This window comes from Plasmodium vinckei (assembly GCF_900681995.1).
Source record: "Plasmodium vinckei vinckei genome assembly, chromosome: PVVCY_02".
Lineage (NCBI taxonomy): Eukaryota > Apicomplexa > Aconoidasida > Haemosporida > Plasmodiidae > Plasmodium > Plasmodium vinckei.
This window is the reverse complement of record NC_051294.1, coordinates 121,801-134,221: the sequence shown is the minus strand read 5'-3', so window position 1 is coordinate 134,221 and position 12,421 is coordinate 121,801. Positions and strand designations below refer to the sequence as shown.

The 12,421-nt window shown below is 24.0% G+C and overlaps 6 protein-coding genes across 6 annotated transcripts; 1 reads left to right on the top strand and 5 right to left on the bottom strand.

Annotated features, from left to right (window-relative positions):
* Positions 1-82: 82 nt before the first annotated feature.
* Positions 83-3,305, top strand: PVVCY_0200430 (LCCL domain-containing protein; the record flags this gene model as incomplete). Its single annotated transcript, XM_008628172.2, has 2 exons — positions 83-296; positions 382-3,305. 2 exons carry the CDS (start codon positions 83-85, stop codon positions 3,303-3,305), a joined length of 3,138 nt encoding a protein of 1,045 aa, XP_008626394.2.
* Positions 3,306-3,481: 176 nt separating this feature from the next.
* Positions 3,482-4,207, bottom strand: PVVCY_0200420 (cleavage and polyadenylation specificity factor subunit 5, putative; the record flags this gene model as incomplete). Its single annotated transcript, XM_008628173.2, has 1 exon — positions 3,482-4,207. The coding sequence occupies one exon, from the start codon at positions 4,205-4,207 to the stop codon at positions 3,482-3,484; it is 726 nt and encodes a 241-aa protein (XP_008626395.1).
* Positions 4,208-6,862: 2,655 nt separating this feature from the next.
* Positions 6,863-7,515, bottom strand: PVVCY_0200410 (tubulin-specific chaperone a, putative; the record flags this gene model as incomplete). The annotated part of the gene is made up of 2 exons (XM_008628175.2): positions 6,863-7,231; positions 7,387-7,515. The coding sequence occupies 2 exons, from the start codon at positions 7,513-7,515 to the stop codon at positions 6,863-6,865; spliced, it is 498 nt and encodes a 165-aa protein (XP_008626397.2).
* A 955-nt stretch (positions 7,516-8,470) lies between these two features.
* PVVCY_0200400 (N-terminal acetyltransferase, putative) lies at positions 8,471-9,127 on the bottom strand (the record flags this gene model as incomplete). Its single annotated transcript, XM_008628176.2, has 2 exons — positions 8,471-8,754; positions 8,953-9,127. The coding sequence occupies 2 exons, from the start codon at positions 9,125-9,127 to the stop codon at positions 8,471-8,473; spliced, it is 459 nt and encodes a 152-aa protein (XP_008626398.1).
* A 544-nt stretch (positions 9,128-9,671) lies between these two features.
* PVVCY_0200390 (cold-shock protein, putative) lies at positions 9,672-10,346 on the bottom strand (the record flags this gene model as incomplete). Its single annotated transcript, XM_008628177.2, has 3 exons — positions 9,672-9,901; positions 10,016-10,069; positions 10,196-10,346. The coding sequence occupies 3 exons, from the start codon at positions 10,344-10,346 to the stop codon at positions 9,672-9,674; spliced, it is 435 nt and encodes a 144-aa protein (XP_008626399.2).
* A 693-nt stretch (positions 10,347-11,039) lies between these two features.
* PVVCY_0200380 (rRNA biogenesis protein RRP36, putative) lies at positions 11,040-11,885 on the bottom strand (the record flags this gene model as incomplete). The annotated part of the gene is made up of 2 exons (XM_008628178.2): positions 11,040-11,449; positions 11,729-11,885. The coding sequence occupies 2 exons, from the start codon at positions 11,883-11,885 to the stop codon at positions 11,040-11,042; spliced, it is 567 nt and encodes a 188-aa protein (XP_008626400.1).
* Positions 11,886-12,421: the final 536 nt, after the last annotated feature.

The window sequence follows — 12,421 nt, the reverse complement described above, 5'->3', positions numbered from 1 at the left end:
TTATATTTTTTATTGTATTTATATTTATAATATTAATTTGTTTACTTCCAAACATTTTTCATTCAATTTTAAATAAGACGTTATGAAAAAGTGGAGTTGCATAATATTCATTTTTTTGGTGGTTACATCCATTTTAGTATGTTCAAAAGAACAAGGAAATTCGTTAGAAAAAATAACAGAGTTTAGACAGCAGCATAGAAAAACATTGGATGGCAGACTTTGTGCTGCTGCATTTTTACACGACGATCAAACTTACACCGACTGCGCAAATGCGACATCCCCCGATGGGACCACCGGTACGTCACATTCGTTTGCCCTACTATATTTTGTTTACTCATCTAGCTTTTTGACTACATGTTTGTTCCTCTTCTTATTTTTCAGGAAAGGAATGGTGCTACGTCGAAGTGCAGCTGCTTGGGAAAGGCGAGAGGGACTGGGACTACTGCGCAGATGCAATAAACTACGACAGAATAAGAGTAGATGCAAAGAGGATGTTTGAAGGTAAATCATTAGAAGCAGATAGATTGAATGATAGATTAAATAGTTTAAAATTACGAGTAAATAGTATGACACATAAATATGATATATTATGTGGTAGTAAACATGAATTAATAAATTCAAGGATTAATAAAATAGATGATTGGATAAGCAAAGCTTCTGATTCTATAAATAAAATAGAATATAATTCTAATGAGTTAGAAAATAGTAAAAAAATTATTAAAAAGCTAGATGAAGATATAAAAAAAGAAAAAGAAAATTTAAAAGAATCTGATGAAATATGTGAAAATGTAAAAGGATATGAAAATGAATTAATTACAGATGGATTAAAAGTTTTATATTTTAATAATGCATTTTTTGAAGGAGTACCAATAATTTCAAAAATAATAAAAAATATAAATTTTATATATAATAATAAATCACCATATGAAAATTTATTATCTCCTTATAAATATTCGATTCGATATGAAGGATATTTATTAGCACCAACTAGTGGGATATACACATTTATAGTCAATAGTGATTGTTCTTTTCGAGTATTAATAAATAATAAAATTATTATTACAAAAGACTTTGAAGAAGTTATTAGACATATAAATAGTAGTAACAATATTGATGAGATAAAAACAGAAAAGAATGAAGAAGATAATAAAATTCGTTACAAACTAGACAATGAAATAAATAATGTATCAAAAAGAATGTCTGGTCCTATTGAATTAACAGGGGGTGAAAAAAATAAAATAGTTATTGAAATTTCTCATCTATCAAATTTAAAATATGAAAAAGGTGAATCATCTTATTTTAAATTATTATGGAAATCTAGTAGAATAAATGAACAAGAGATTGGATCGAATTATTTATATAGTGAAAATTTTATTTCAAATTCTCGATTTTCTTCTGTTGATCCTGAATTATTTGATATAGGATTGTTAGATGTAAATGAGATGACATATAAAAATGAAACAGATTGGATAATTGAAAATATTTCAAATAAAACAAGATATAATGATTTACATCTATTAAGAACTTTTATAGAACCCAAATTTGATTCTTTTTCATTAGAAGTAAGTGCAAATTCAAATTTATATATTGCATCACCAATTGATAAAGAATTCCCATTAGTATGGACCAATGAATCTATAATTAAAATCGAAAGTACAAATGATATAATTGACCTATTAAATATAAATAGTAAAGAAAAAAGAAAATTAAAAATATGGTTTATACCGATCAAAAATAAAACATATATTAATTTTAATAATAAAAAAAATATACCATTTATATTATTTATACAAAAACGGAAAATATTACCAACCATATGTAGTGGAGAAGAAGAAATATTATCGTCTCCTGAGAATAATAATTTTAAAGAATGTGTTGAATCATCAAGTATATCAAAAGAATTTAATTGTATGTCTGGCTTAAGTACTTACCATATAGATAAAAAACATAATATTTGGAAAACTGTTAATAATTCTATAGGTGAATATATAATAATATATTTTAAAAAGCCTGTTCAAATAAATAAATTTCGATTTAAACCACAAGATAATATATTAACATGGCCTTCAGAAATATTATTACACTTTGATGATACAAAAGTATTAGTTCCAATCTTTTATACATCTAATATAGAATATAATACAAAAAAATTTGAACATCCAATTATTACTACATCTGTAAAAATTGAAATACGTGATATGTTTGTTAATAATTTAGAAACTGGTGGATCTTTTGAATTAATTGGAAATTCATGTAATATACTAAATAACGAGTACATGAATCATCATGCTATAATAGATGTACTAGATTGTAATGACACTTTAAATGATATCCCAGATGTTGTTCCTTTAATTTATGGTGATAAATTTATTGTTTCATGTCCATATAATTGTATTAAAGATGTAGAATCAAATAATAAAACCGTATATGGATCTGATCTATATTCTTTAGATTCTCCAATATGTAAGGCAGCAGTTCATTCAGGCATTTGTTTAAAAAATGGAAATAAGACAGATGTAAATAGTTTAAACAGATATGAAGAAGAATGTAAATTTTTACTTATGATAAAAGAAATAAATGGATCTAATTTTGTTGGAAAGTTACAAAATAATGTATTATCTATGAATAAATATGTAGAAGACCAAAATAAAGTTTTATCATTTTCAATCTCGCAAATTGTTTCTACAAAAATTAATGATCTATCTTCACTACATTACTCAATGCCAAATAGCTATTCAATTGTTTTTAAAAATAAAGAAGATTTAAATATTCCTAATAAATTTTTAGTTGACACTGGTGATATATTTATTGATTATGGTAATTATGGATATGGTTGGAAAAGAAAAGTTGATTCAAATAATTTATTAGATGTAAAAGGAAGAGAAAACAATGTAGATATTAATGATATTAGAAGTAAAATAGAACCCATAAATTATTTCTTTCATAATATAATGTATTCTGATGGTATTATATTTCCACCTGCATCTACAAATGAGCAATGTGTAAGTAAACTAACTTGTGAATCAAATTATTGGTCATTCAAAGTTTATGAAAACGGGAATTATTTAATTCAAGTTCTTGTAGGAAATATATATTTTGATACGATTCAAAAAAATTTTATAGAAATAAATGGAATTCCAATAATTAAAAATGTTGATTTAAAACCAAATGAATATTATGTAGGTATTAAAAATATACAAATAAATGACAACAAACTTATATTTACATCTACTTGCTTAGAATCTCAATACTCTTGTGGAACTTTTCAAACCACTATGCTTGCGGTGCAAATTGTTAAAGAGTGAAGGATGAGACATTCAGTTTGACATCCATTTGAAAATTTCTAAATGGCTAGTCCCCGCTTCGTCCAATGTTTGTACAGGCACGTGGAAAAATGAAATATGTAAAAAAAAGAAAGATGTGAAAAAAAACAAAAAAAATGAAATGGCTCGATAAAATTTAAATGTTCATAATGATTTTATTAACCTAGTTGATCATCCTGATCTTGAACCATGGAGCATAATTTAAAACGAGAGAATATACTGGAAAGTCCACTGATTGCAATTCCACAATTATTTAAATCAAATAAAGGTATTGCCTTTAAAGTAAAACCTGGAGGTAGATGAAATATACATTTTGGCATGATTGTAACTTGATATAGTCTTGCACATTCTTTAGGCCTTGTTATATGTGCAGGTAAATAAGATAAATAAACAGAATCATATTGTGTTCTCCACCATTCTCCTAAGAATTCACCTACATCAAATATTTCATCAGTATTTTTTGCATCTCCAGTTTGTTCATTTATATTTAATTTATTAACAGAAAAATGTATATCTTTAATTTTATTAATATATTTTTGTAATTTTTTTTTTAAAACATCTCTTGGTTTTTCCCATGAATTATATTTACCTCCTAAAAAAAAATATTCTTGAGTTGCTAAATTTTGTAATAATAATAAATGAGGATATTCATGTCGATGGCATAATAAAATTGCTATGACTGTATTTCTAATCCCATTCTTATTATAAGAGTTTATCCGTTTTTTATATTTTTCAGTATCTATTATAAATTTCTTTTTTAATTTTTCATCTATATTAAATTCGTAACTATCTTGGGGGTATAAAAGCCATTCAGATTTATTTTCTTTACTTGCCACATTTGCATTAAGTAAATTAATTCCTTGAGTTGGGTTTGGAGTTGTCATTTAGTTGGTGGGGATAGATAATGTTTTCGTGATTAGGTAAGTTTGGAGTGTCGAGCTTTGAACTGTCAACCTTTGAAGTGCCAAACTTTGATGTGACAAACTTTGGAACTATCTAGTTAGATGGTATTACGTTTTGTCGTTATAAGCTAAGCTTAAACAAGTAGCCATTCATTATTATGAATAAAAACTAAAAAATGATTTTTTTAAATAAAAAAATATATATTTAAAAAAGAAAAGGAAAAGAAAAAGGCTAGCTCTCAATTGTAAAAGTATTTAGTATTTTCACTTATAACGAGGGTTTACATTTTTGTTATGTATAGCTATTTTAAATGTGCATAGTTCGTTTATATGTTTATAAAATTTATAACGGATAATTTATTTTTATAAATTTAAGTTTCATTTTTATTTGCAAGTTGGGTAATCGGTTTTTCAGTATATGACAATGTTAATGCATGGGACGTTAATTGGTGGAAAAAAAGTTGAAATAAAAAGTGAAAAAAAAAAATTAGAAATAAAAAACGAAGCAAGAAATGCATAAGTTGATATGCCAAATGAAGTTGGAAAATAAAATTGATGTAATTATGTTTTAAGTTTTTTTTTTCTGAAATAAAGAATCTTTTTGTATACCCGAAGTATATCTGTTTAGGAAATAGTTAGTAAACAAATAAAAATATGATAAATACATGAGACATGCAAAAAAAATATTTTTTTTAGATATATAATGTCCATACTGAAAAGAAAAGTTATTTCCTAGTTCTTGAATTAAATTAATATTCCAATTATTATTATATTTATAAATATAAGATATGTATAAACAATATATAGTCAATACTATACCACAAATCATTTGTAGAATTTGAATTATAGTAACTAAAATATTCCATTTCAATGGCTTATTATATATTGTTGCTAATAAATAATAGAAATACATAAAGGTATGTACAAATGCATTTATTAATATAAAAATAAATCCAGCTGGTAATTCAACAAAATATGTATCCCATGTGTATAATAAAACAGTTGAATGATGGTACCAATGTAATAATGTTATTTTTTTCTTTTTTAAAATTAAAAATATTGTATCAACTAATTCAGCATATTTCGATATAATAAATAAACATATCCATAACCCAACTGATCCAAAACCACACACATATATTGGAGGAATTGCTAATAAACCATTTATTGTATAATTATTTACTATATAAATAAATACTGGTAATAATTTAATAGTTACTATCATATTAAAAAAAAATAATAAAAAATTCCATATTATTATTATCCACTTTAATTTTATTTCTTTTTTATTCTTCATAAATGTATGGCCATACTTACAAATTAAAATATATATCAATACAAAAGCTGGGGCGATAAAATATTTCTCATGTACAAATTTAATAAACCCAAAAGGGGTAAACTGTCTTTCCCTAAAATTGTCAAAAATGAAATAAATGAAAATTTATGTAAACAAAAATGGGTGTCCACAACATCATAGTTACATAGATGGCACAATGTGAAACATACATGTGTGTATATTTTACTTTTTCTTTTCTTAAATTGTAAAAGGAATAATTATTTGCTAACCATGAAAATGTGAAATAATTCAAAATAGGAAATTTATCTTCTATAGTGAAAACAGGCGTTTGTGGATAATTCCTGATATTCTCGATTATTTGAAAAATTCCATTTCCATTTGTTTTTATTATTACATTAGTCCCCATTTTTTTTTTTTTTTTAAATTAATTTTGGTTAGATATTTATTTCACTTAGCTAAATTGGGTTTATTTTGGGGAGTTTTTTTTTTTTTAATTTAATTTGCCTGAACTGTTCATATATTTTTGGAAAATATGGCGTTTTCTAATTTCGCTACTTATAGTGATTTCTTTTCTTTTTAATTTGTCTACCTTGTTCATTACCTTTTTTTGTATTTTCTTCCTATACTTATAATATTGTTCTCATTTATTACAAAAAATAAAAATAAGCACACATTTTTTTTAAATTAGTATTAGGTAATAATTGGATACATATATGTGTGTGTATATACGTGTATGTATATTAGTTCATGTCCTGTACGTGCATATTTTATTATTCCCAATATACAGAGTTGTTTTAATTTTAAAAAATGCATGTAAATTTGAAAAAGGATAAAGAAAATTAGGAGGAATACAAACAAAAATTTAAGCAAAAGTATAAACCCATAATAATGTAAAAACTACAACACTATGAAAATTAAATTGGCATAAAAAAATGTTTTTAATTTGTGCTATATTTTTATGTTGTACACTCAAATATATGCATGGCCTATTTAGCTTTATTTTATATTTTTGCTAACTTTTTTTTTTCTTTATTATTATTACATTTAAAATGTCGGCATTTATAATGAGAACTGAATTATATGACTAGGTTGATCATAAAAAAAAAACATATTTTTTGTCTAGCAATTGCTCTTTAATTTTGTTAGTGCGTTATGAGAAAATTTGAGTAAAAATAGAATGCGGACGAGGGGTAGGTATATAATGAATAAATAATAATTCAGGAAATATGTACAAATTCGAAAAGTAAAAAAAATAAACAATATAATAGAATTTTATAAGATATACGGAAATATATTAATTATATGAAAAAAAGTTAAGTTTCATTTTTTTTTTTTTGTCTTTATATTTCTACACAATTTTCTCTTGGTGTAACTGTATTATTAGTAATGTTAGGGTTGCAAATAGGTAATGTCATATCCTTAATATGTTCGAAAATCTTTTGTAAAGTTTCATTAATTGCATTAACTTCTTTAAAAATGTCTTCATATAATTCTCCACATTTTTCTTTTAAATCTTCTTCAGAACAATTTGAACGAAATGCTATATTTTTGGCATTTATTTCGAGAATAGTTCCAAATTTAGTATTAATTATTTCAATTAATTTTTTAAGGCTATTTTGGAAATTTCCATTTGTGTGTGCAAGTACTCGTATTGTTTCTTGTAAAATCTCATCAGCGCTGGCAATCTGATTTGATGATTTATTTTCATCCTACATAAAATATTAAAAAAAAAAATGAATAAATATCGAAAAATAAGATATAGCTACTTTTCTATAAGACAAATTTAAATAAGTTAAGTTAATTTTGTCAATAAAATGTATCTATTATTTTAGTATTAACTAATTAGAGAATATGTATAACGAACCTTGGCGCTACTTAATTTATTTTTTAATTCCTGTTCTTCTTTTTCATAATAGCATAACTCCTTAAAAAGTCTTCGAACAGATCCATGATTTATTTTTAGGCTTTTAAGATTTATAGGAAGGTTTTCCATTGTGATTTGTCGTTTTAGTATTTATATAGTATGTATACAGTACATATATTGAGGGATAACTTTCGATAAATTGAGAATGAAAATTTTATTCTTTAAAATTATCGCGTATTTATGAATATAAATGGGTAGTGTTTTATTTTGTTTTTATCTTTGATATTGTGTGTGTGTTTTTTTTTTCTTTTTTTAATAGAATATTTTTTTTACCATGCTTAATGAAGCTATTTTTTTTGATTAAAGTGAAAAGAAAATAAGAGAATGTATATATGCATTATTGGAAAATATTTTATATATATGCATGCACATTTGCTAAGCCTATGGTGGTTTAAAATGTTTTATTTAAACGTATTATAGTACTTTGCTTGTAATTTTCTCAAAAGAATATCCATACATGTGTATATTTACGTTTATATATTATGCATACCAACATAAATAAAATAATAAGTCCTTTAACCTTTGTATTTTCTATTCATATATATATTTTTTTTTTTTCAAAATATTTATGCGAATACTTGATATATTATGTAAATCCGCACAAAATAAAAAAGGAGTTGAAAACATTCATATGTATCATTCTACAATGTTATATATGTATTTTTTTAAATAAAAGTTTTAAAATTCAAAAAAAATAAATTAAAATAAGTTAATTATACGAATAAAATATAATGAAATTATGGTAGCATTAAAAAAAAAAATACATAAATTATATGTACGTTCATAATATTACATAATTTGTCATTATGTGTAAAATAAAAGGTGGGTAATATATACATATATTCTCACCATCACAAAGGTACACTTATGGAAAATATTACAACAAAAATAAACAAGTAAAGAGAAAGAAAATAATATAGGGGATATCCTGATTATAGTGTCATATTTATGCACACACACGTCCCCTTTATATGTTTGTTTATTAATTATGTCATGTATTATTTTCCCTTTTTTATTATTCAAGTTACCCATTACGATATTTTCGCATATCCAAGGCACTTTCATTATTGCAATAATAATTATCAATTTCTTCATTAACAATATAACCTAATTTTTTATACATATTTATTGCTGGTTCATTTGTGACACGAACAAATAAATCTACAAAATATCCCTTATGAACATTATTCGATATTTTTTCAAATTCATTCATTAAATCAATACCTTTTCCAGTTCGTCGGCTGTCCTCTTCAATGGATAATGCCGTTACATGTCCATGGTATTCCTTATCTAGACCTTCTTCTTTTCCTATAAAAAAAAAAAAAGTTCAAATAAAATGTGGTTAGTTTATCTTTGGCTAGTTCAGGCTTATAACGATGTTTTATAGAGGATATGGATTTTCGCACACACATAAATTGGGTATAAAATTCTCCAAAAAATTTACTCCCATTTTTTACATGTACATATGAACATGGTCAGGTGGTTTTGAGGTTATTATTTGCATACCTATAATATATCCGCTGATATGATCATCCATTTCCCTTGTAATAATGTTCATATGTGGCCATTTATAAAGGTATTTCAAATAAAATTCATCATTAAATATTTCAGTAAAAGGATCTAGATTGACATTATTAATTTTGTATAAATCTATATAACTAAAAAATTGATAACTAGCCATTTTTATTTTTTTATTTTAAACAAGTATTATAAATCACCAAAAAAAAAAAAAAAAATCAGAAAATTAGGTGTTTGTTCATATAATTTTAATACATTTTTTTTTTTTCGAAAATAAAATAAATATAATACATATTTTATGAAACTACTTATTTGACGTAGTAGGCATTGCTATATTGTGCTTTTGCTATTTTTTATATGGTAAATTTTTAAGAGATCAAATAAAAAAAAATTACAAAAACAATATATGTGACAAATGTGATAATAATATAAATAAATATATGGAAAATTCAAATGGATTAAAAAATAATAAAAAAAAAATGTGGTAATAACTATAGAAACAATTTGTGTAAATAATAAAGGGGAAGGTAAATTATTGAAACTTCAAATAGTTGACTAATTAAGAATAAATTTGTTCTAAACTTTCAGTATAATATACATTATTCGTATATGTTTTCTAAATTAATACAAATAAAAAAATAAAAGATGATTAGGAAAGATATATCTCTATCTTTTTTGCATTTCTCTATATTGTGGTTATTCCTTTTTCAATCAATAAACTCAACATTTATTGCTTTACTTGAATTATTTTTTTGGTCATAAACAACATGAAATTTAACTCTTTCTCCTGGTATTAAATATTTAAATTCATTTTGAATTTCTTTTTTTTTTTGGGTATCATGTTCATAATTAAATTCGTCTTTTTTGTTCATTAAATTTGTGTTAGATTGCCATTCCAATTTTTTTTTTTCTTCACTTGTTACTGAAAAACTTCTATCTACAAAATATAAATTTATCAAAAGTTTGTGTGTGTAAAAAGGTTGTACATAATATATTTTAAGTTAGGGAAAAATATATATATATACATGATTGTATGTAATAAAAATGTTACTCTGGCAGATCTCTGTATAATGAACAAACACATCCGGTCCTCCATCATTGGGCTCTTGAAAATAAAGAAATAAAATAATAGAAAAATATATAGTAGTGTATACAGAATGGGAATTAAAAAATGGAAGAGATACTTAGCAAACAAAATTCTATATGTATATCCTATAATATTTTGTAGTACTTATAAATCCGTATCCTTTTCTTTTATCAAACTTAATTACATTTCCAGTGATTTTATTATTTTGTTCTCGATTAATTAAACCAGAAAAATAAGCATTCATAAAGATGTTAAAATTGTATTTTGTTTTTTTTTTAAATAACAGGGAACGCATTTTTTAGTTTTATCAAAAAAGGTATAAAAATGTGAACATGAAAAATGAAAAGTATATTTATATTATATGTACATTTTCTACACCCAGAAATATAGAAATTTTTTATCATTTTTTTTTTTTTTATTTTTAATAATTTAAAAAAATATGTATATGTAGAGTATGCCATTTTAGTGAAGCGGATCTAGCAAATGTGCTAATATTATTGAATTTGAAAAATGGGAAAAATTTTGTAAAAAAAAAAGTTAGCAAACAAATAAATATGCATATAAATAGGGTTGCAAAAAAATATACAAAAAAAGTGTAGTATGCCTCACACATGTTTGGGGATGGTTATTTGCTTTTCCATAAAAATAAAGAAAAAAAATAAAAGCAGTAAAACGAAATAATTTATAATGGATATGCAAAATAGAACATCTCCGAATGTAATTCCTTAATCGGAAGTGGCATATACATGTGTTTATGGATGTTGGGAAATTCCCAAATAGAACCATGATAAATAAAAACAACAAAAAGGGACAAGAAAAGATTGATAAAAAAAATGTGGGTAAACAAAAATGATAACCCGTATATATACATAAAATAGGAATATTTGTGAATCTCGTTTTTTAGCTATTTTTCCAACTAAACTAAGAATATTCCTTTATATTATGCATAGATAAATATGTATATGAAATAATATCGTGTTTTATTATTTTAACTTTGATCAACATATCTTCTTTCGGGGATCATATTATTTCTTCTTTCCTTTTGTAAGACTTTCTTTTCCTTTTTAATAATTTTTTTCATACCAATTTTATTTTCCCCTTTTTCTTGTACCATCTTTTTAATTTTTCTATCACTATAATAATATGGTGTTTTATTTTTATTTAAAATATTTTCTTTCTCTTGTTTAACTAGTTGTGATTTTAATTTTCTTTCTTCTTCTTTTTTTTTAAGTAATGCATCTGTATTTTTATAATTACTGTATGCATTTTTTAATTTATTTTTTTCTTCAGGATCTAAATTTTTACTTTTTAATTTTTTCTCAATTGCTTCTTTTTCATGTTCCCTTGTCTCATATAAAAATTTGTAGGCGTTTCGAAAAAAGTTGGGATTAAATGAGCCTATAAAGGGGAAGAAAAATAAGAAATATGTTAGGGGATATATATATTTAATTTTCTTATAATTTTCTTATAATTTTCTGTGATAATGTTTATATGGTGAGGGAGGTTGGCCCCCTTCACTACCCAATTTATGGGTATGTCTTTTTCCATATTTACAAATTATGGAACATGCATTAAGAATAAAACAGATATATACATAAAAAAGTTTTAAGTTTAGAATATGTTTTGTACATTTATTATAGTGACGTGTTAGGATAATAAAAGAATTATATATTATACCTGATAAATTTGAAAATCGAGGGTCTCGAACTAATGGTTTTGATGTTTTGTTGTTTTTGTCAAATACATTGAAAGGTTTTCTATTACTTACTGTCATTGGTTTTTGGCTCTTTTTTATTTTTTGTTTTTTATTTTTCTTTTGTGGTTCTTCCTCCATTTTTATCGCTACTTTGTGAATTTATAAAAAATTGTACATAATTGTATTATCAATGTTTGGCATTCCTTCTTATGCAAATACTTGCAAGGGGTTTTATTTTTTTGCCAATCTGGATATAATATATGTTTACAACAAAAGTAGTAGTCCTGACATTTGATGTTTATAATTTTTTAAATGATAAGTTTGAAAAATTATTCTGTTTATACTTTGTCAAAATTTGCAATAAAAAATATATTTATCTAATTTTTTATTTTTTTGTCATATTAATTTGTCGTATTAATTTGTCATATTAATTTGTCATATTAATTTATACAATTTATGCAGTTTTTATTATCGTATATTCTATATATTTATTTTTATTTTTATCCATTTTTTGGCATATTGTTTCCCCTCAATTTTAATACGTATATCTTTGGGCATATATAAAATGTAGGGGCGCTAAAAATTGGCGAGATTTTTTGGCAAAATTTTCGGTTATATTTTTAGGCCTGTACGGTGAGAAAATGTGGAAATAAAAAAGTAAAATATGATAAAAA